The sequence below is a fragment of the Pleurodeles waltl genome, chromosome 12 (genome assembly GCF_031143425.1).
Source record: "Pleurodeles waltl isolate 20211129_DDA chromosome 12, aPleWal1.hap1.20221129, whole genome shotgun sequence".
Classification (NCBI taxonomy): Eukaryota; Metazoa; Chordata; class Amphibia; order Caudata; family Salamandridae; genus Pleurodeles; species Pleurodeles waltl.
Genome location: NC_090451.1, coordinates 264,736,860 through 264,760,087, shown reverse-complemented (window position 1 = coordinate 264,760,087; position 23,228 = coordinate 264,736,860). Strand labels below are relative to the sequence as shown.

At 44.8% G+C, this 23,228-nt stretch overlaps 1 protein-coding gene across 1 annotated transcript in view; it reads right to left on the bottom strand.

Moving 5' to 3' along the window:
* Window positions 1-23,228, bottom strand: part of CNEP1R1 (CTD nuclear envelope phosphatase 1 regulatory subunit 1) — a 46,247-nt gene that overhangs the window by 10,847 nt on the left and 12,172 nt on the right. Inside the window, exons 2-3 of the mRNA XM_069218544.1 lie at window positions 20,352-20,423; window positions 19,890-19,963 (exon numbers count right to left, since the gene is read on the bottom strand). Coding sequence (XP_069074645.1) covers window positions 19,890-19,963; window positions 20,352-20,423 — 146 coding nt within the window. The remainder of the gene's footprint in view (window positions 1-19,889; window positions 19,964-20,351; window positions 20,424-23,228) is intronic.

Sequence of the window (23,228 nt, the reverse complement as noted above, 5' to 3'; positions counted from 1 at the left end):
GAGGGGACCTTCCCAATTCTTCAGTAAATTGTTAAGATAAATTTGTGTCTTTTCTTTCTTTGTTAATTTCCACTCTATAGGTGCCAGGGGAACCTGTTCTACCATGGGAAAAGGGCCTTAACATTTTACTTTCAGAGGTGGGTAACATGAGAAGTACTTGACCCCCTATTTCAAAATGTAGTTTTGCTTGTTTATTTTACTGGCCCTTTTGGGTCTGTTGGGTGTTTTCAAGGTTTGCTTTAGCTATCTCCGTCAGCTGACTAAACTGGGCTTATAATTCCATCACGTAGTCCAGCAACTATTTAGAACCATCCTTCTCCTGTTCCCATGCTTCATGAGCCATATCAAGTAATATGCAGAGTTTTCGACCAAATAGAAGTTCAAAAGGGGAGAACCCAGTGCTACTCTGTATTTGACATCAAATGGAGAACAGAGCTAACATCAGGATCAACTTCTAGTTCCTAGCCTCTAGATATAACAAATTCTTTAAGGTAGTTTTCAACGTTGTGTTGTATTGTTTGGGGGTGATACACCATGGCCCAGATCTGCTTCACACCCAACTGCATGCATATTTGTTTCATAAGTTTAGAGGTGAAAGGGGTCCCCTGATCTATGATGACCTCCCTGGGAAAACCCACCAGAGAAAATAAGTCAATCATAGCTCTCGCAAGACAGGTGGCTTTAGGATGTCTTATACGGATAAGCTTCATGGTAGCATGTCGCATAATCAACTATCGCTAACACATATCTATAGCCACCTCTGGATGGTACCAGAGGGCTAATAATGTCCATCCCTGCCCGGGAGAAAGGCTTGTCAATTATAAGGAGGGGACAAAGGGAGGCCCTTTGGGGGCAGTGACTGGGTGTAAACTTGATAAACAGGGCATTCTTTGTAATATTTGCGGATGGCATGGTGAATGCCCAAACAATAAAATTTGCCTAGTACTGTCTTTTCTGTTTTCTCTGGTAAAAAGTGACCCCCCCCCCTCCAATAAGTGGCTGAGTGCAAGAAACATTACTTTCTCTCGTAAGGGAGTGGGAATAACCAGTTGTTTGGGTTGAGAAGTACCTCACTTCTAATACAATAACCCCTGTTGCATTAAAAACTGAAGTCCTACTGCCTGGAGATCTTTTCTGTCTTTGGCCTCACTCTATGCTTCCCTGAACTGGGTTTCCTCTCTTTGTGCAGCCTCAAAGTTCTAATCAGTCTCCCATACAAATTATTTTCAAAATATTGGCAACCCTAAAGTGGCTCTCTTCTTATCTGCCCTTTTCTCCTTTTTGGGTTCCTTCTGTTTCCTTAAGGTAGGCCATCCACTGTATTCTGTGTGGGAAAAAACAAGTTTCACATTCTCTCCAGGTCTCTATTACCAAGGATTTCAGGCCTGGGTCATCTGTTCCAACTATAAGGGGCTCAGGGAGCTGCGGTATCAGTCCAACTTGTAAGGGGACTATCGGGCATTACTCATGCTGTACCTCAATAATGGCAAGGGGATACTTCTTTCTGTCTCCATGTATGCACTGGATAACCACTATCCCCTCAGGTTCAGGTATCCCTCCTGGAGTGACATGGGGTGTCACAACACTTCGGTGATACCCAGTATCAAGGAGGGTAATATGGGGTCCCCGTTCACCTTCATTGTGCAGCAATAGGTAGGCCTTTTCCCTTCTTGGGTATAGTAGGAAGAGTGGACCATCCCAATCTCCATAGGCTCTTCTCTATGAGGACATGTATAGACAATATGGCCTGTCTTCCTGCAATGGTAGCACTGTGGCTCAGGTTGCCTAGGGCTGGGTCCTACCACATCAGGGGTGGTATATATTCTCCAGGGGCCCTGTAGTTTCCCGCTCTCTTCCTTCACTTAGGAAATGTCCTGACCACAACTGTAAACACTAACAATTTCTACGTCATTTCAAGGGTCATCTTGCTATGCTGTCGTACTCTTCTCTGAATACGATGGTGTAATGATAAGAGAAACTGCTCCAAATATATTTGGTCCATCAGAAAGGTAAGTCGCTTACTCTATAGTAGAAAGCTTGAGGAGGTTTCTGTGGACCTTGTTTCAGCTGCCTCAAAAGGATCCTATGTGTCTCAGAGTCAACCCTCAATCAATCCAAGATGCTTGTTTTATGTCCTCATAGGGTATATATATATATATATATATATATATATAGAAAATGTCACTTACCCAGTGTACATCTGTTCGTGGCATGAGATGCTGCAGATTCACATGCTTTGCACATCCCGCCATCTAGTGTTGGGCTCGGAGTGTTAAAAGTTGTTTTTCTTCGAAGAAGTGTTTGAGTCACGAGATCGAGGGACTCCTCCCCTTTCGGCTCCATTGCGCATGGGCGTCGACTCCATCTTAGATTGTTTTCCCCGCAAAGGGTGAGGTAGGAGTTGTGTATTATAGTAATAGTGCCCATGCAATGGAGTAAATATGTATGTACATAATGTGGTTTAAAGTGATATATTTACAAATTTACAAATGTTCAAGATCAACTTCGAAACGGCTACAGGCTCCCGGGGAGGTGGGTGGGTGCATGTGAATCTGCAGCATCTCATGCCACGAACAGATGTACACTGGGTAAGTGACATTTTCCGTTCGATGGCATGTGTAGCTGCAGATACACATGCTTTGCATAGACTAGTAAGCAGTTATCTCCCCAAAAGCGGTGGCTCAGCCTGTAGGAGTTGAAGTTGTTTGAAATAAAGTTTGTAGTACTGCTTGTCCTACTGTGGCTTGTTGTGTTGTTAACACATCCACGCAGTAACGTTTGGTGAATGTATGAGGCGTAGACCATGTGGCTGCTTTACATATTTCAGTCATTGGAATGTTTCCTAGAAAGGCCATAGTAGCACCTTTCTTTCTAGTTGAATGTGCCTTTGGTGTTATAGGCAGTTCTCTTTTTGCTTTGAGATAACAGGTTTGAATACATTTAACTATCCATCTGGCAATGCCTTGTTTGGATATTGGATTCCCTGTATGAGGTTTTTGAAAAGCAACGAACAGTTGTTTTGTTTTCCGTATTTGTTTTGTTCTATCAATGTAGTACATTAAAGCTCTTTTGATGTCTAATGTATGTAGTGCTCTTTCAGCTACAGAATCTGGTTCTGGAAAGAACACTGGTAGTTCTACTGTTTGATTTAAGTGAAACGGTGATATGACTTTTGGTAAGAACTTTGGGTTAGTTTGTAAAACTACTTTATGCTTGTGTATCTGAATAAAGGGTTCTTGTATGGTAAATGTCTGTATTTCACTTACTCTTCTTAGAGATGTGATGGCAATGAGAAACGCTACTTTCCATGTTAAATATTGTATCTCACATGAGTGCATGGGTTCAAAAGGTGGACCCATGAGTCGTGTTAAGACAGTGTTAAGGTTCCACGAAGGAACTGGTGGCGTTCTTGGTGGAATAATTCTCTTTAGGCCCTCCATAAATGCTTTTATGACTGGGATCCTAAATAATGAAGTTGAGTGCGTAATTTGCAGATAAGCTGAAATTGCGGTAAGATGTATTTTAATGGATAAAAAAACTAGCTTTGACTTTTGTAAATGCAGTAAGTAGCTTACGATGTCTTTAGCAGATGCGTGTAATGGCTGAATTTGATTATTATGGCAATAATAAACAAATCTTTTCCACTTATTTGCATAGCAATGTCTTGTGGCTGGTTTCCTTGCTTGTTTTCTGACCTCCATACATTCCTGTGTAAGGTCTAGATGTCCGAATTCTAAGACTTCAGGAGCCAAATTGCTAGATTCAGTGATGCTGGATTTGGATGCCTGATCTGTTGTTTGTGTTGAGTTAACAGATCTGGTCTGTTTGGAAGCTTGGTATGAGGCACTACTGAGAGGTCTAGTAGTGTTGTGTGCCAAGGTTGTCTTGACCAGGTTGGTGCTATTAGTATGAGTTTGTTTTGACTCAATTTGTTTACTAGATACGGAAGGAGTGGGAGAGGGGGAAAAGCGTATGCAAATATCCCTGACCAGCTCATCCATAACGCATTGCCCGGAGATTGATCTTGTGGGTACCTGGATGCAAAGTTTTGGCATTTTGCGTTTTCTTTTGTTGCAAATAGGTCTATTTGTGGTGTTCCCCATCTTTGGAAGTAAGTGTTTAGTATTTGGGGGTGAATCTCCCATTCGTGGGTCTGTTGGTGATCCTGAGAGAGATTGTCTGCTAACTGATTCTGAATCCCTGGAATAAACTGTGCTATTAGGCGAATGTGGTTGTGAATCGCCCAATGCCATATTCTCTGTACCAGGAGACAACTGTGACAAATGTGTTCCTCCTTGTTTGTTCAGATAATACATCGTTGTCATGTTGTCTGTTTTGACAAGAATGTGTTTGTGGCTTATTATGGGTTGAAATGCCTTCAACGCTAGAAATACTGCCAGTAGTTCTAAGTGATTTATGTGAAACTGTTTCTGCGCAGTGTCCCATTGTCCTTGGATGCTGTGTTGATTGAGGTGTGCTCCCCACCCTATATCTGTCGTTATTACGTATTGAGGCACTGGGTCTTGGAAAGGCCGCCCTTGGTTTAAATTTGTATTGTTCCATCATTGAAGCGAGGTATATGTTTGGCAGTCTATCAACACTAGATCTAGAAGTTGACCCTGTGCCTGTGACCATTGTGATGCTAGGCACTGTTGTATGGGCCGCATGTGCAACCTTGCGTTTGGGACAATGGCTATGCATGAGGACATCATGCCTAGTAGTTTCATCACCATCTTGACTTGTATCCTTTGTTTTGGATAAATGGCCTGTATTACATTGTGAAATGCCTGTACCCTTTGTGGACTTGGAGTGGCAATCCCTTTGTTGTGTTGATTGTCGCCCCTAAATATTGCTGTGTTTGACACGACTGAAGGTGTGACTTTGTGTAGTTGAGTGAGAAACCTAGTTTGTGGAGGGTTTCTGTGACATACTTTGTGTGTTGTGAACACCGTTCTTGCATGTTGGTTTTGATTAACCAATCGTCTAGGTACGGGAACACATGTATTTGCTGCCTCCTGATATGTGCAGCCACTACTGCCAGGCATTTTGTAAAAACTCTTGGCGCAGTGGTTATCCCGAATAGCAACACTTTGAATTGGTAATGTACCCCTTGGAATACAAACCTTAAGTACTTTCTGTGTGAAGGATGTATTGGTATTTGGAAGTATGCATCCTTTAGTTCTAGTGTGGTCATGTAGTCTTGTTGTTTGAGCAATGGGATTACGTCCTGTAATCTCACCATGTGAAAGTGATCTGATTTGATGTAGGTATTTAATGTTCTAAGATCTAATATAGGTCTTAGAGTTTTGTCCTTTTTGGGTATGAGAAAGTACAGCGAGTAAACTCCTGTTCCTCTCTGATGCATTGGTACCAGTTGTATTGCATCTTTTTGTAACAACGCTTGGACCTCTAGTTGTAGAAGATTCATGTGTTGTTTTGACATAGTGTGTTTTTGGTGGGACATTTGGAGGGAATTTGAGAAATTCTATGCAATAACCATGCTGGATAATTGCTAGGACCCAAGTGTCTGTTGTTATTTCCTCCCACTGTTTGTAGAACTTGGTTAGTCTCCCCCCCACAGGTGTTGTGTTGGGGATTTGTGACGTCGAAGTCACTGCTTGCTTTGAGGAGTTTTGGGACTTTGGAACTTCCCTCTACTCTTTTGGAATTGGCCCCCTCTATATTGTCCCCGAAAATTTCCCCACTGATATTGGCTCTGATAAGTGGCCCTTGTTTGTGAGGTTGTGGGTTCTGTGCTTTGTCTTTGAAACCCCCCTCGAAACTGTGTTTTACGAAATGTGCCTCTGCTCTGTGGGCAGTAGAGTGCGCCCATGGCTTTGGCCGTATCAGTGTCCTTTTTAAGTTTTTCGATAGCAGTGTCCACCTCCGGCCCAAACAACTGCTGTCCGTTAAATGGTATATTCAGCACGGCTTGTTGTATTTCCGGCTTGAATCCTGATGTACGCAGCCATGCGTGTCTCCTTATGGTCACTGCTGTATTTACAGTCCTAGCAGCTGTATCTGCTGCATCTATTGCCGAGCGTATCTGATTGTTCGAGATACTCTGTCCTTCCTCCACCACCTGTTGTGCCCTTTTTTGGAACTCTTTGGGCAAGAGTTCAATGAAATGTTGCATTTCGTCCCAATGAGCCCTATCATATCTCGCCAGCAATGCCTGCGAGTTGGCAATGCACCATTGGTTGGCCGCTTGTGCTGCAACCCTTTTCCCCGCAGCGTTGAACTTGCGACTCTCCTTGTCTGGAGGTGGTGCGTCTCCTGAGGTGTGTGAGTTCGCTCTCTTGCGAGCTGCCCCTACTACCACAGAGTCTGGTGTTAATTGCTGTTTGATGTATACAGGGTCTGTTGGCGGTGGCTTGTATTTCTTCTACACCCTTGGAGTTATGGCCCTGCCCTTCACAGGCTCCTGAAACACCTGTTTGGAGTGTATTAGCATTCCAGGTAGCATAGGGAGACTTTGGTATTGGCTATGTGTGGAGGATAGTGTGTTAAATAAAAAGTCATCCTCAATAGGCTCTGCATGCAGGGTGACATTATGAAACGCCGCTGCTCTTGACACCATCTGTGTGTAGGCTGTACTGTCCTCAGGTGGCGACGGTCTCATTGAATAACAGTCTGGGCTGTTACCTAATACTGGCGCATCGTAAAGATCCCATGCGTCGGGATCATCCTGACTCATTCCAGTATGAGTTGGGGACTGCATCAGTGGTGGAGTGGCTACCGGTGATGTGTGCGTTGAGCGTGGTGGAGATGGTGGCAGGGTTACTTGTCTTGCCACCTTTGCCTGTGGCTGCTTGTCTTTTTCTTGAAAGGCAAGTCTTCTTTTCATCCTAATTGGGGGAAGAGTACTTATCTTCCCTGCGTCCTTTTGGATGTGGAGGAGCCTTCTCTGAGTGTAGTCTGGCTCCATTGACTCTAGTTCTTGTCCGAACCTATGTCCTTGCATTTGTGAGGACAGTCCCTGTTCCTCTGTGTAGGAACTTGTTTTCGGTTCAGAGGCCGGATGTTTCGGAATGGAAACTCTTTCGGCAGTCTTTTTCGGCTCCGATGTCACTTTTTAAATTTTCGGCATTCCCGTTTCTCGGTGCAGACTTGTTTCGGTGCCACCCTCTCGGTGCCGAACTTGCTCTGACCCGCTGTCTCGGGGTCGAGTCTGCTCTGTGCCGGTATCTCGACCGGAGTCGGATGTCTTCAACACATGCGTGCCCTTTTTCGGTGCCGATGATCGGTCACCTATTTTCCGGGTTAAGCAATGGCCTGCTGGCGGTGGCGTCCCCTGGGCTTTAGTGGTCTTTCCGTGAGCTTTGTGTGTCAACGTCTTACTCACGGTTTTCGGCGTCTGTTCGGGATCGACCTCGTCCGAGTCCGAATCCTCAATGGAGAAGGTTTCTTCTTCCTCCTCCAAGTGTTTTTGTCCTGTCGGAGCCGACGCCATCTGTAGTCTTCTCGCTCTTTGGTCTCTTAATGTCTTCCTCGACCGAAACGCTCGACAGGCTTCACAAGTATCTTCTTTGTGTTCTGGAGACAAACACAAGTTACAGACCAGATGCTGATCTGTATAAGGATACTTGTGACATTTGGGGCAGAAGCGGAATGGGGTCCGTTCCATTAGCCTTGAAGAGACACGTGGTCGGGCCGACCAGGCCCCGACGGGGGACCGAAAACCCCAAAGGGCCACCGGAGCTCTTCAAAATTCGGTGTTTATCTGTTGTAACCAACCAGATACCGAACGCAAACAATACTGTCGAATTTTCAGAGATTCTAACTATCTTTCCGAACCGAAACACGGAGCGAAAAGGAACACGTCCGAACCCGATGGCGGAAAGAAAACAATCTAAGATGGAGTCGACGCCCATGCGCAATGGAGCCGAAAGGGGAGGAGTCCCTCGATCTCGTGACTCGAAAACACTTCTTCGAAGAAAAACAACTTGTAACACTCCGAGCCCAACACTAGATGGTGGGATGTGCAAAGCATGTGTATCTGCAGCTACACATGCCAAACACATTATATATATATATATATATATATATATATATATATATATATAAAAAGGCATAAGGTTCTGATTTAGGTGCACAAGTAAAAGGAGTCTTTCAAAAGTCTTAGGAGTGTTTTTAGTGTCTTGCTCTTCTTGTCTGGTCAGGCATGGTGTTTATTCTGTTCTTCTCCGTTCCCTTTCTTTGCAGGTCCTTGGAAGTAAGGGTTGCCACCAAAGCCCTCCAGGGAAAATAACAAGAAACAGTGCAGTGAGTATTCTATGCCCTTTTCTACCTATTTCCAGTCACCATTCACCAAGTGAAAAACATGCTCAAAATTATACAACCATTCCTTTTGTATCTATGAGCTGGATTGAGTACGTGCAAGAGACTTTGGGAGTGACATATAAAAAAGTCCTGGGTGGGGATTTGTGTGTGTGTGTGGGGGGGGGGGGGGGGGGGGAGGGGAATCCCTGTGACAGAAAAAGAAAGGAACAATTGTTTGATAAATATCAGGTCAGTCAGCACGAGCTGCTTGGTAATCTATACACGTTTATTGATCCCTCTGGTTAGTAGCCCCTTCCTTGTGCCCACAACAGCCCCACCACCCCTTCTTGTTTTGTCATGACCCAAATATCGCCTCCCCGGACCAAGCACTCACCGCATGAGCCACAATCTCCCTAGACCAGAGGTCTCCAAACTTTTTAATGCCGCGCACCCCCAGTTGAAAAATAAAACATCACTGGGCCCCCTTCAGAATGTTTCACAAATATTTTATAAAGATGGCAAAGTTTAAATATGTATAGATATATTTAAACATTGCAGTTAAGTACTGTTGCCATTTTAAAAATGCAATAACATGTTTCTGCTTAAAACAAAAACACTTATCTGTGAAATGCTTCTTTTGGGCAGAGCCTGGCGCACCCCCTGGGATCACTTGAGGATCCCTAGGGGGGCTCGCCCCACAGTTTGAAGACCCCTGCCCTAGACTGTGGCAGGACGCTGCAGCATCTCCAATGGCAGGCTCCCTTCTGCGTCGAACCATACGTTAGTGTCACCTTCCTCGCTGCCGTGTGGCTGTATCTTCTCCGCTTCCATTGCGACTCAGCAGGCATTGTCCCCCTCTTGCCTGCTGTATCAAGCGCTCCCTTTCTTCTGTCTTCTTACTCAGGTGTTTTTGACTCCCCTCTTGGCCCCTCAGTGAACCTTTTGTGAAGGTGGGCCCTGCCCTGTTTCGCCTGTGAAAAGAAGTCCTTGGTGACTGTTGGTGGGTTTCCTGCCTTCCCCGCCATGTGTTCGTGAAAGAGGTTTCCCCAGGATCCGGTCGCCACACACAATTGTGTATGATCTCAGCAGGATGACCCGCGTCCATTTTAGATAAGGAGACAGCTGGGGTCAACGTCGAATGACACTCCTATAAAAATCCAAGCCTGCGCTTTGCACAGCAAAGAGCTGTGTACAGTGGTGGTCGGATTAAGGTATACTAATTACCTCCCCAGGGCTACTTAATAAAAATTGTTGGATACCACAAGGACTCCTCCCCGGGCCTTGGCATGGTGGCCACCACCTCACGAGGGCTACATAATAAAAGATATATTTTTTGGGGGGAGGGCGTACGAACGCCCCTGGGCTCCAGACACCACCACCTCCCTGGGGCTACATTTGAAAACTATGCAGGGGCCACCACCTTCCCAGGGCTATTTTCGTCATATTTATGTGGGGGGGGGGGGGGAAGAGGGGGGGGTTTAAATGCAAGGAACTCCCGGGCCCACAACCTCCCCAGGGCCATAAAAAAAAATAAAAAAAAATGACTGCAGGGCGCTCGTGGTTAGAGCAAGCTCCTGCTGTCCTGCGGGGACCGGAATTTGTTCCTGCATGCAGGGAGATGCTACAAATAATTGCCTGCGGGCAGAGAAATTGATGAAATCTCCGCTTCCAGCAAGCAGGAGCATTTTAAAGCACTCACTTACTGGAATTGGGAGTGTTTTCTTTTGCTTGCCAACGGTCTCAAGCTCAACACAGACAAACAGAAGTCCTCATCTTAGGGAGCAACATTTCTCCATGAAACAACTCATGGTGGCCCATGGAGCTCAATATCATCTTGGACAGCAAGCTATCTATGGGAAAGCGGGTCAACTCTGTCTCATCTGCCTGCTTCTGCACCCTAGGCATGCTTCGCAAGATCTTCAGGTGGCTCCCAGTTGACACCAGAAGGACCGTCATGCAGGCACTCATCACCAGCAGGCTGGATTATAGGAACACACCCCACATAGTTATCACTGCACGCTTCCTGAAGAGACTACAGACAATACAATACTCAGCAGCTCCTCCCGATGCAGAAGAGATGCTAGTTCAAAATACTGACCCCACGCACATAAAGCCCGCAACAATGAAGGACCAGCATACATCAGCAAACAAATGACCATCCACCAACCGACCAGACACCTACAATCCGCCTCCCTCTTCCTCGCAGACACCCCCGGGTCAGCCAAGTCAACAGAGGGTGCTACTCCTTTCACCTGGCAGTCAAAGCGTGGAACGACCTTCCCTACACCTTAGGACAACCTCTTAGCTGCTACAATTCAGGAAAGGACCCAAGACCTGGCTGTTCAAATGAACAGCTCACCACTAAGCAGCGAACAACTCCAGTGCCTTGCGACCCTCACAAGTGATATGCTGTGCTTAACAAATCCTTGATTGATTGATATTACCATGTCGAGTGGTTGTATGCACTCTAATGGCGCAGGTCAACTTCAGTGGTTCTATCTCAGAGCCATTCATCGTCTGAGGAGGGTCAGGACAAAACTATCTGTTCAAGCCCCTGTTTGCACCAATAAGATTGTCTGAGGGGGATCAAGGCAGTTGGAAAGACATGAGGTCAAGTGAAATCATTTCCTTATGCTGATGACATATAGTCATTTGTTATCGACTGTCACTCCTCCTCCCCCTATTGGGATAGACCCGCTGGTACACACATTTGCATCTGTATTGGGGCCACAATAGTTTATAGGGACGTATGAGAAACTGACAGGGATCACTTGACTATATAAGCTCACTGCAGGTGACTTGCTAAAATCCTTTGACTGTGCATGGGATGTGCCCTGCCTGGGATTACCTGCCAATATTATCAACTGGTGCACTATTTAGTTGGTTTCTGGGGCGGCCATGATGCTACTGAATCATCTATCCTGTTACATTAAGACCTGGAGATCATATCAGGAAAGAGTGTCAGGCTTGTACAGTTTACTCTTATTTATGTATTCATTTAAAGCTGGCCCTGGCTAATGCTAGACTGTTTTTGCAGACAACATTAAATTAAAACTACATAGTGGAAGATTAGTCATTACTACTTGATACCCCTTACAACTACAGAAGGCAGCAGAGGTTGACTGTGACATAATTTGCTGCAAACAAAATTTGCCTACTATGCTACTGGAGGGTGCAAACGGTGTCCACTGTTAAAAAGCTTACAGAACCAGTGACTATTGCGGCCTGTGAGCAGGCACTATGAAAACCTCCTAATCAAATGGGTGTAAGGGAATTGCAGCAACGACCTCCACTAACAGGCGAACACTGCCCGACTATCACTGGAAACTGCAGCGCTTCATGCCTGATGGAGAGCCTTACTGCTTTTACAGTCTAAACTGCAGGGGGTTGGGGGAGTTGGGGGGGGGGGGGGGGTTGAGGGCGGGAGGGCAGCAGCACATCCAGTTCGGGCGTAGACTCGTACCAGTCCCCACAAAATCCTTGCTCGCTACCCTGGGGCATCACTGTTCCTGGAGGGGCTGAAGGCTGAACTTCACGCTTTGTTTGGGTCAGGGTATAAAGTCCTCCATAGCGCCCTGGGGACCCTTGTTCGGCCCTCCCCCGACAACAAAAAAAAAAAAAAAACACACAGATGCTGGACATCCAGCACTGTTGAGATCAGGACCCACTGAGGCAGTAGAATAACGCAGTTGCACAACAGCTCACAATGTCATGGGGTCTGGGCTCGATGTCTAGTGCTGGAAGCAATGACAATGCCTCATGGTGTACTGTGCACACTGGTAGTCAGGAGGCCTAACCCCGAACTGGTCTCTACACCTCTTTCTTTTCTTGAGACTCTCTCCTAGGATGACCCTTTCTGCACTAATGTGATTTTTCAGCCACAGCGGCAGGTAACTGCACCGTAACTGCAGTACCATACAGGATTTCCACACACAGGCCTCACAGCTATCTAAAATTCTGGAGGCAAGAGAATACCCATCACACTGTGTTAGAACTGCTAAAAAAAAAGTGCCAGGAATAATAACAGAGAAGTCTTGTTGGAAACGCGCACAAGACCACATGATGATATGCTAACCTGTGTGACCAGTTTTACAACTGACTCCAACAGGATACAGAAAATCATAAGAAAACACTGGGGTATCTTACAAATAGGCAACCTGTCATTACCACCACCACGCTTTGCCTTAAAGCAGACCTCCAATCGGAAAGGTATGCTTGTACACACCACACCACGAAATTCCACAAGAACAGAGACCTTTACGAGAGTTATCCCGAGTAACAGAGCATTTCCCTTGTGGCTCATGTGCAGCTAGTGCCTTCACAAATGCAACAAAAGAGATCAAACTTACAGGCACATTTACTTGGCAACAGAGAACAGACATGAACTGCAATACGGGAAACTGCATGTACATTATGAAATGTCCCTGTAACAAGAGATACATAGGAATGACAACAAGAACAATCAAAACACGAAGCATGGAACACAGGAGTAACATCCGGGGCAAGAGAATAAGCACCAAGATGTATACACATTTTGTGATCAAGGGACATTCACCTGATGACATACAGTGGATGCTCTTGGAGGCACACACAGATGACCCAGGACACCCTATTCAGAAGGGAGCAAAATCAGATTTTTCGTCTGTTAACGCATGTGAGCCGGCTGAATGACTACATCCCATGAAGAGACATTACTAATTAATCACTCCATCATCCCCGTTGATCATGTCCCTCAATTCACTGCCCTGATGCTATACACGGACTGCCAACCTAGGCAATTCCATTGGCCCTCCGAAAGGTCCCCCCTTTATAATATTGTAATCTTCCACCACATCCCATTGGTCCCTAACATATTTTAGCCTGGACAGTCTCGTACCAATATTGACTCTTGGCAATCACTGCACTTCTCTTGTGAATGCAATTTTGCTAGTAGTTACCATTTGAGTAGGCAGTACTGCAGAACACACAGCCACACTACAAGAGGATGCACCAATAACATTATGGCTATTCCATGCCAGCCACACCTATGCATATGCATATGCGCATTGGTCTATTACACAGAAGGTCTGACAGCTGCACATCAATATTATCTTTTGGCAATCATTCTACTCCTCTCATGGAGTTAATTTTGCTTTCAGTTACCATTTAAGTAATACAGCCACACACAAATTTGGGTCACTGATAACATTATGGCCATGCCTACACTCTGGATTTTGCCAAATATTACTGGGGGAGGGGGGGGGGGGGGGGGGGGAGGGAGGAGCGTTACTTGGGGGATATAGGAGGCACGTTTTTCACTAAATTAATGCGGAGCACATGTGTTCTCTCAATATGGTGCTGGTTCCCAAAACGCCCTTCACCCACCAACCAGCCTTGGCTATCCCGTCCCTTCATGAATCAAAGATTGCATCAACCTTTCTCTAGATACTAGGCCACTCATGACTAACTCGCACTTCTCAGGGCTTCAGGATCAAAAACTGGGAAAGGTAAGACAGCAGGCAGTAAACAATTAGTAAGGAGATGTTTGGGCTCCCCACATAAGGTTCACTCACAGTTCTGCAAAACACAGGGGGAGGGTCACTGGGGCCGCCATTAAACACCAAGGCATCCAACCCAGCCAGCCAGTTCAATGTTACCAAATAGTTACAAAATTCAGCACCTCCAGAACATAGAGGTGCCATTGGGGCTTGTGGAATTGGGTCACTCTCAACACTTCAGTTGCACATAAGCTACTTGGCCTGCACCCCCTGTACCAGGTGATGCCACGTTTGGGGCACAAAGACTCAAGTGATCCCACGTGATAAGTGCTTAGTGCTGTACACCCACAAAAAGGAGGCACAGTGTCAGGGGTCCGATGATCTGAGTCGCCCTGACTGAACTTTCATTCACAAGGCAATTTCCAATGTACCATTGCTTCGGAAAGAGGCACTAGTCTGGTGCGTGATGACTTAAGCCGCACCAGACAATCCTGGACTCTACAGTGAAGTATGTAAATCCTGCACCCCTCTGGAAGACACAAGGTCTGGTACGCGATGAACTGAGCCATACTAGTCCACCCAGTCACACTTTGAACTTGGTTTCCGTACCTCTCTGGAACGAGGCACACTGTCCAGTGCTCAATGACTTTAGTCGCACCAGACTCCCCGGTCACTACAGTTCGATGCAAGTTGAGCCATGCCATTCGAGGCCAAGTACAACAGAACTCAGGTTGCACCCCCACTTCCAAGGGTTGTAGCCAATGAAAAGGGTGCTGCACACAATGAGCATGCAGCCGAGGCTCACACGAGAGAAATGCAACACACTCGACAATAGCGGGCCCTGCGGGTTCCTCCACGGAGTGACTCTGTTCACACCAACAAGACATTTCAGCGTGCAGTGGTCCCCACGATGAAGGGACACTCACCTGAAGTACAGGCAGTCCTTGGGAAGCTCCACACCAGCAACTCTGCTCTCCAGGCACAATATACTAAACATCATGAGGCTGCTCCCCTGCAATCCACTATTGCAGCCAGACTTAATTAGACTCATTCCCCCATGTTACCTTATGGTTTGAGCAGCTCTCAAGGGTAGCACGAACACAGATGGGTATTCGGCACTCCCTGGGGCATGATGCCCTGGCGTACACCCTTGCCTGCTGGGAAATGTGGGACATTTTAGTTAAAGACACAACAAAGGGGCAAGTGCACCAATACTGGCATGCTCGAACAGGCTTTGTTCCTACATTAAAATACCCTTATGTAAATATGCACACCCTGGTAAGTGATGCCAGCTCTAGTACCTATATAGGAATACCACCTGGGTGCATGATTGCACACACAGGTGAGTATTGCCAGTCTCCACTATACTAATCCACCACGGTTTCCACTTGGGTTCCGGAGTAGAGTGCTACTCGCCGAAAAGCTCTTTGACGCCTCCTCAGGGGTAGTAAGCGCTATGTAAATACAATTACAATAGTGTTCACATCGCTACACAGTCCAAAATCAAACCCTGTCCTCAGGCAAACACCATGGTGGGGTTCCCTTTTTGTTATCTTGCTACCAATTACCATCTAGTCAGGCAACAGGGTGCTCACACTACCACATTCAAAGAAGGCGCACGAGTAACATTCTGGCCATTCCTTGCTGGCGCGCCTACGCACATGTATGTCCGGTTGACTGCCGACAACCCATTTTTTGCTGAGCATTAATGGAGGCCCCTCTATGCGGATAGTGGAAGGGAATGTCAAGCTTGTGGTTATATGGATTTTTAATACCATACTGACACTAACTGGCAGAAGCTTATAAACTAATGCGGGGCACATCTCTCAATATGGCGCTGATAGTTTTCACATTGCTACACGGTCCAGGTGTGCCATGCACAAGAACCAACTCACCTAACAATCACTGACTAAGGGGATTTAAGACGACCCAGATTTTTGCTCCTCCACAACCGAGGCAGCAGAACTGTAGTAGGTCGTCGGGTGGAGTCCTCGCTACAACTTTGTAAGTATTAACTGTGATGTGCCCAAAGGTTGCTATATTGGACCGATACCTGTGCTATGTGATAGTGGCTCATTTCCTTTTCTAATTATAACACGCTGAATCAGCGTACTCTGTCCTCCCACTCGAGAAAGCTGTATCTCTACTCTAACTGGATAAGTTTATTTCCCTTCCAAAAACAGTGTGTGAAATCTAACTGCTTCTAAAAGTTCCAGTGGGTCTCATTTGTCTTGTCGTTTGTTCTTCATTGTCCTAGAGGTGCCGTACACTGATAGCAGCATGCGATATAACTTTGACGCATGCCTCCACTAAGAAGATTATACAACCACCTCACCAATGACACGTAGGTGGTTTAAGTAATGTCTTTGTTTTCATTTTCCATTCCAGGTCGGCTTCTCCTTTTACAATGAAACATTGTTAAAATATTAGATCAGACACTATTAGATATATTCTGATTCCAACCACTGTGTAGATTAGGGCAATATTGGCCTTTTTAAAGCAATCATAGAGCACTGTGTCTGGTGATAGCTACTAAGTTTTAAACCTGGCAAGTAGACTCACTTATTAAAAAAAAGAAAACCACAACATTGAGTACTACTTACTCTATTTCATTACACACTTCTTTACACATATTCACTGTCATGCATTAATCTACACAACAGGCCCTACACCCATATTTCACTATTGGCACTGGAAAGAAGATCTCCGACAAAGTGCCCTGTTGTGGGCCGCCTGTCGGGAACTGCAGCGCCGGCCCGTTGAGGAGTAAGCCCTAAGATGAAGCATGACACCCACTTGGGCGTGTGATGGCTCCTTTTCCTAAGGGAACTGATCCCCCTTCCTCTCCCATGGTGTCTGCATGACCTCCTAGCTTCTCTTTTCCTTCCCCCTTTTTTTGTCCAGAAGGAAATGCATACTCTTATTATACATAATTGACTGCATAGCAGCACATATGCTGGACCTATAAGTGCTCCTGGTCCGCTCTCTTTTTGTGAGATAAGATCACCATGACACCAAAGTGTCTCTTTCCAGACCGGACTAGCAGGGGCCGAAGAAGCTTGACCTTTGTCCTCGTCATTGCTGCAAACTGCATGCGGAAAAGCCACATCCCCTGAAGACATCATCAGTCACGCGACCATAGCCACTGGGAAGTCATTGCTGCAGCTCTTCTTTATGGAGGTCACATACCACAGAACCCCTGTCACTGAGCCATCAGGAGTCTTTGATGACTGACCTCATCCTCAAAGAAATGACTGAGATGGGGCAAAGACTGGAGGTGAACAACACAAAAATAACAGGCCTCATAGAGGACATGTAATCTATTGAAGAGAATATCTTAACATTTCCAGATACAACGGAAGGAAGACAAAATGGAAGTAATGAACAAATGTCTGATAATCCTGGAATCCCAGATGTAACACTCCACCTTTTGGGGCACTGAGCTCCAACACCTGCGGACCATGGCTGTTGACCTAGACGATAGAAGCCACAGGGATGACGTTTATTTTTAAGGCATTCCCAAAAAATGTCTGGGTCGTCCACTGTAATCTGCTCTCTCTCACCTCCTGGGTGCTGGTCGTCACCAAAAATGCAGAGGGAACACGGAGTAGGCCCATACAGGGTTTACACTGGTGGGTGAGCCAGAGCTCTTATTTCCCGATTTCTCAGCTATGAGCAAGCACACCAGGTAATCACTGCTATCTGAAAATACGGCCCATATGATTAGGACTGGCATAACATCTGTTGGAAATGTCCCTTTCTGCAGGGTTATCCCCAAACTTTTTGCCTTCTTCCTCCTATTTTTTCCAGGTCTGTTTTTGCTGGTTTATTGTCTCTGTGCACTTTACCACTGCTAATCAGTGCTAAAGTGAAACTGCTCCCTATAGAAATTGTACTGCTGATTGAGTTGGAGAGATTAAAAATGGAGGCTCAGAGGGAGCAGCGAGCCATGGAGGAAAGAAAGATGCTTTTGGACCATGAGCCTAAAGTAAAAGAGCTGGACGTGAGGAGCAGGTCCAGCCAGGATGGTGGCAGCAATTCCTCAGTGCAGTCAGACAGAATTGTGCACATTCCTAAAAACGTAGGGAGAGAGTACAAGAAGGGAGATGACATACAGAGGTGGTTTCAAGGATATGAGGCGTCCATCCACATGAATGGGGTCCCTGAGAAGAATTGGGGAGCAGGATTGTGGAACCACTTCACAGAGGAGGAGAGGGACACTTTGCTAGCTTTGGGTAAGGGGTACAACCTCACCTACGCTGACATGAAGGAGGCCCTTCTCATTCGGTATGGTCTCACTCCTGACAAGTACAGGGATCAGTTTAGGCAAAGTAAGAAAACTGAGTCCCAGACCAGGTTAGAGTGTGTAGATTTGTTTTGCAGAGCACTCGATGGTTGAGTAAAGTGACAGATTTTCAGGGACTTTACAACTTAATTGCGTGGGAGCAGTTGTCTAGTCTGTGTTTCGCAGAGCTGCGCCAGCACTTGACTGATAGTAAGCTGACAGACCCCAGGAAGCTTGCTATGGAGGCGGACCGCTGGGTGTGTACCAGGGTCCACAAGAAGGTATATGGGGGAGATTCCCCCAAAGGTGGGCAGGGTTCCCAGAAGAAGGAGAGGGAAGTCAAGGGAGAAGCAGACAGGTCCCAGGATAAGGAGGGAGAAAAAGAGTCCCAGGCCCCTTCTGACAGGGAGGGAGGTTCTGGTAGGCGGTGGCCCAGGGCACCCCATTTTCAACCCTGATGCTTTGAATGTTCCCAGTTAGGACACATGAAAGGGGACTCTGTCTGTCCTAAGACAACTCACATTGGTGGCTAATGTGGCCTTAGGGGCAGGTAGCCCCCAGGGTCAGGTCATATACCATGCCATGATATCCCTTAGTTGGGAGGTTGACTCAGAGGGTGAGTTGGTGATCCCTGAGGGTGAGAGTCATCACTTCCACCAGGTAACAGTGAACGGGGTCCCAGTCACTGCTCTGAGGGACAGTGGGGCTAGCCATACAATGATGGTGGAAAGATTTGTCTCCCCAGAACAGTACACCGGCCAGGTGTGTAGGGTGACACCAGCCCATGGGCAGGACTTCTTCCGTCCTATGGCCCTGGTATCCCTAGAGTGGGGTGGGGCCAAACTCGGCATTTGCATCAGGGAGGCGATTGGGAGTAATGATATTCCTCCTTCAGCTTAACCGCATACTGACAGAACTGGGCACTAAACTACTGTTTCTAAAGGGGCCACTGAAATGTGACTCGCAATGCAATATTGGACTACGCAGGCCAGACAGATGTGCCAACAACCCAGGAAGGGCAATCAAGAGTGATCTCTCAACTGACCATGGCCTTCCCAATATACAGTGGCTTTTTTCACCTGACTGGAAGGGAACACTCTGATTTCTCGCACCCAGTTGAGAATAGACTACTTTCTCATCTCCCAATCAATGACTGATCTAGTGGCCAATAATGTTATCCTACAGCAGCCAGTTTCAGTTTGTTATCATTGGGAGCATCCCAGTGCACAAAAATGTTCAGGACTCACAGGCAACGCCCAGAGATCACTCACCCTGCTCTGATCAATGCTTTCTATAAAGTGAATTAGGTTTTTACCTTTTCTTAAAAATCCAACTTTAATTTGGTTTCATTTCGATTCAAGTCTTTTACATTGATTTTTGGAGGCAATATTGTACCAGAGGTGACTCGTTTCTAACAGAATTGTGATGGTGGAGCTACACACCACAATGGCCACGACACTAGATGGCCTAAAATAAAACATAAAAGTAATCATCACTAAACCCAGTAGCTAATACTTTTGGGTAACCTCACAGGGACACTCAATACTCAAAGTAGGTAACAAATGCAAAACCCTGGTACTTGTTATATATGCATAGTCAGTAAGTATACAAGAGTAGACAATACTCGTAGCTGAGACTGTCAATTCATTCTATCATCTCACATTTGTTCCCGTATAAAAAAATTCATAGATACAAGGACCGTACACCCACCACCGCCTAGCAATTCATCTCATTGGAAAATCTCTTGTAACATGGCAATTATTTTTAAAGAATATCAGATCGACGTTTTTTTTTACTTTTTGCTTAAAATACATCAAGATCATGAACGTGGTCACTTAACCGGACATCGAGATGACAATACTAACCTTCTGTGTTTCAGGGTCTATTAACCAGTTCCATGCACCAGTAGCCGTACAGACCGACACTACTATCAGAAGCACTGTTAAGAATACAAGATCAAAATTATCATCTTACTCCATTAAGATTCTTGATATTTGATATTTATTGTGCGACAAGTTAGTCCACATTCCTAGTGCCCAAAATCCCGGTCTGTATTAAACCCGGATGATAAACTGAATGCATTAGAAATACAAAAAAAAACAGACATCTGAACCTTTAAGTCTATGTCGCTACAAGCCAAAAGAAGATGGAGATGAAATCAAATTTAGCCTGAAAACAGTGTAAGCACCAAAATATTTAGTTTCTTGTAAACATTATACAGCTACACGCTTTGCTATGGCCACATCCTTTGCATATTCAAAATCACAATCGAGAATGGAATTCTATGCAGTTATTAAATATACAAATTGTGTTTAATATATACTCACTCCTCCAGCGTCCTGTGGCTGGCTGGAGACATGAAATGTATTCTGTAAGTCTCCGCTCAAAAGCCTTGAGGTCTGGGAAAACAAAGCAAGACAACGCGTGTTGGTCTTTTGGTTAGCAACTATCCGGCCCATCTGCTGTACGTAGAAAGGCTCCCAGATATACATGGAATGAAATACCTTTTAAAAACCCACAGTAGGGTTAACGTGTATAATCTGAGAACACTACTGAGTCACGTTCTTAATGTAAAAATAAACTGCTTCTCAGAAGTGGAATTTCAGTTGTCTGTATTGATGGCAGGGTTTTTCTCCCAGAAGTAAAAAAACAGGAGTAAGTTACGACCATTACTCAGACTAATCAGGATGGTCCTGAATGTGATTCTTACCTCAGAGAGGTCCATCAGGCCCCCACCCTTAACTTGTGAAGAACAAAGCAAGATATACGAGTGCTCCTTTCTTGGTAGTTTTAGCTGTTACTGCTTCCCTAGGTCACAGGTTAGTTATGCTTTGGTGTCTTTAGGGGTGGAGGTCAAGAGACAATAGAGAATTCATTTTCACCACGAGGATTAGTTGCGATACCGGTCTACCTTGGCCACAAATTACTGATTTCCCTTAGCCCTTCACTCAGTACAGGCAGACCAATTTATCATTAGAAGTAGTTAAAAAAACAGGCAAGGATCCTGTGAACCTCTGCCAACTTACCAGACAAGGATCCATTTAGGAAGAACTTAACCTGCCAAAGACAACAAGTATATTGTTTTGGGTTATCCTTGCCCTATCCTCCGAGTCAACACATAGAAGGCATCTGGGCAAGTGCTATTAGAGGCACTTATTTGCTTATTAGAAGCTAATCTACTACAGAATATGTGCAAAATAAAAGGTAACCAATATCTCAGACAGATCATGGCACAGAGTCCTATTTGTAGTGTTTCTTTAGAAGGACTCTGAGACAGTCATTACCCCACAGATAAAAAATAAATAGAAAAAGAAATTATATATATATATATATATATATATATATATATATATATACACACATACACACACACATATATAGTTATTGAAAGAATTAAATGTAACTTGCATAAAGATGTGATTTTAAGTAAACAGTACTTAATTAAAAAAGGAATGGACCATTTGATAGATACATATAAACACACCAATACAAAGATTAGAAAAGGTTTGCAATTACATATTGCACATTTAAAAAGACAAAAAAATAAAAAAAATAATCAACCACTGTAAAAACCATATATCACCATTTTCTTTTCCAACAATATGTTCAAGTTTGTGGGTTAAGCTACTCTGAATGGTTAGGGTTATGTTAAAACTAAGACTCAGAATTGAGAATTGGGTTAGGGTTGTGTCTTCCTGCCTGAGGAAGTCCACTGGTTGCCTGAAATGCATTAGAGATCGAAGTATTAGAGTGGATTGTATAGATGTATTTGGTGAATCCTCCATTTAGGCTAATTGGTTAGAAGACAACTTTGAATATGTACAAGTGAACTGAAGTTGCTACGTCGGATGCAAGCACAACCAACATATTTACATTCAAATGATTTCTTAGTGTAAAAATAAATGCAGGTTTGAGTATAAGTTACAATAACCAAGATTCTTTGAAAAACATATTTGAAAAAGCATTTGCAAAGCCATTATGTTTAGGTTATGAACGCACTAGCAATCCAGACCTAAAAATCCAAGTATCTCAATTACTACCCTTGTCTCATCTGTGCTGTTCCCAGAGAAAAACGTAAAATTATCTAGTTATCGAACGCATTATAATGGCCTTGCAACTGCACGTGTCCCTCAAAGTTCAGGCTCAGGAGCTGCAGAAATAAACAAAATGATCACAGTTTAAGGACAAGCACTTTTTGTGAAAGCACACAATTAATGCCCAATCAAAAAAGTTAATCCTGGCTCCCAACATGTGGGGATCCGAGTCAAAGTCCATCTCCTGATGACTCTCACATAATTGTTCTGGCAACAGCCTTGCTGTCACGCCAGGCTATAAAAGGGAATTGAAGTCCCAGTGGTTTTTTGGGGCAAAATTGTGCAACCTGACTGCATACAAGTTTGAATGCAGAGGATTACCTGGAACAAAGCAAAGCCATGCGGGGCCCAATGAAGGGCTTCTGTCCAAGCATCAACCTTAACTTACAAACCCAAAATTCATAATTATGTGAAAGTAAAATAAGGGAAAATAAAAATCAAAGAAAAACAACAAAAAATAAAAAACATTAGCAAAGACTTGGTTGGCTTTGTCAATGCCTTTTGCTGAAGCTGTATTGTGCATTAAAAAAAAAAAAAGAAAGAAAGACAAAGCAATGGATGAGCTGGGTGTGAGGGGTGGAGGCTTTTGGGTGGCGGAGAACACAGAGCAATGAGTGGGGCGGTTACCTGAGCACATTTGGGAGAGAATAAGAAAACAAACACTCTAATGAAGTGCTGAAAGAAAAAGAAAAGCGATGTTCTCTGATGTGGAGCAGTGGAAGGATACAAATCATCGAATCAGAAGGATAGTAAACGAGTTATACTCTAATGGAGGGTCCAACACAAGAAGTGGAAGGAAAACCATCAAATAAATAAAGCATGCAAATGAGTGATCAGAAACCCAACCATTGGTAAGCAACGGGCTGACCCAAAGCTCACCATAAATACATATGCTGTACACAACAGGTATTCAGAAATAGACAGCTAAAATCAGACTGTAGGTGAGACCTGAATATGGAAGACGAAATAGTGAAAATGAATCGTTTTTATTTAGAGAAATAACAGTAAATACTGGAAACATGTTGTAATACTTTAATTATTTCAACATTGTTCAAACTTGTACGTTAAATTAGTCTGAAAGGTATTGGCTATGTTAAAACTAAAATCAGG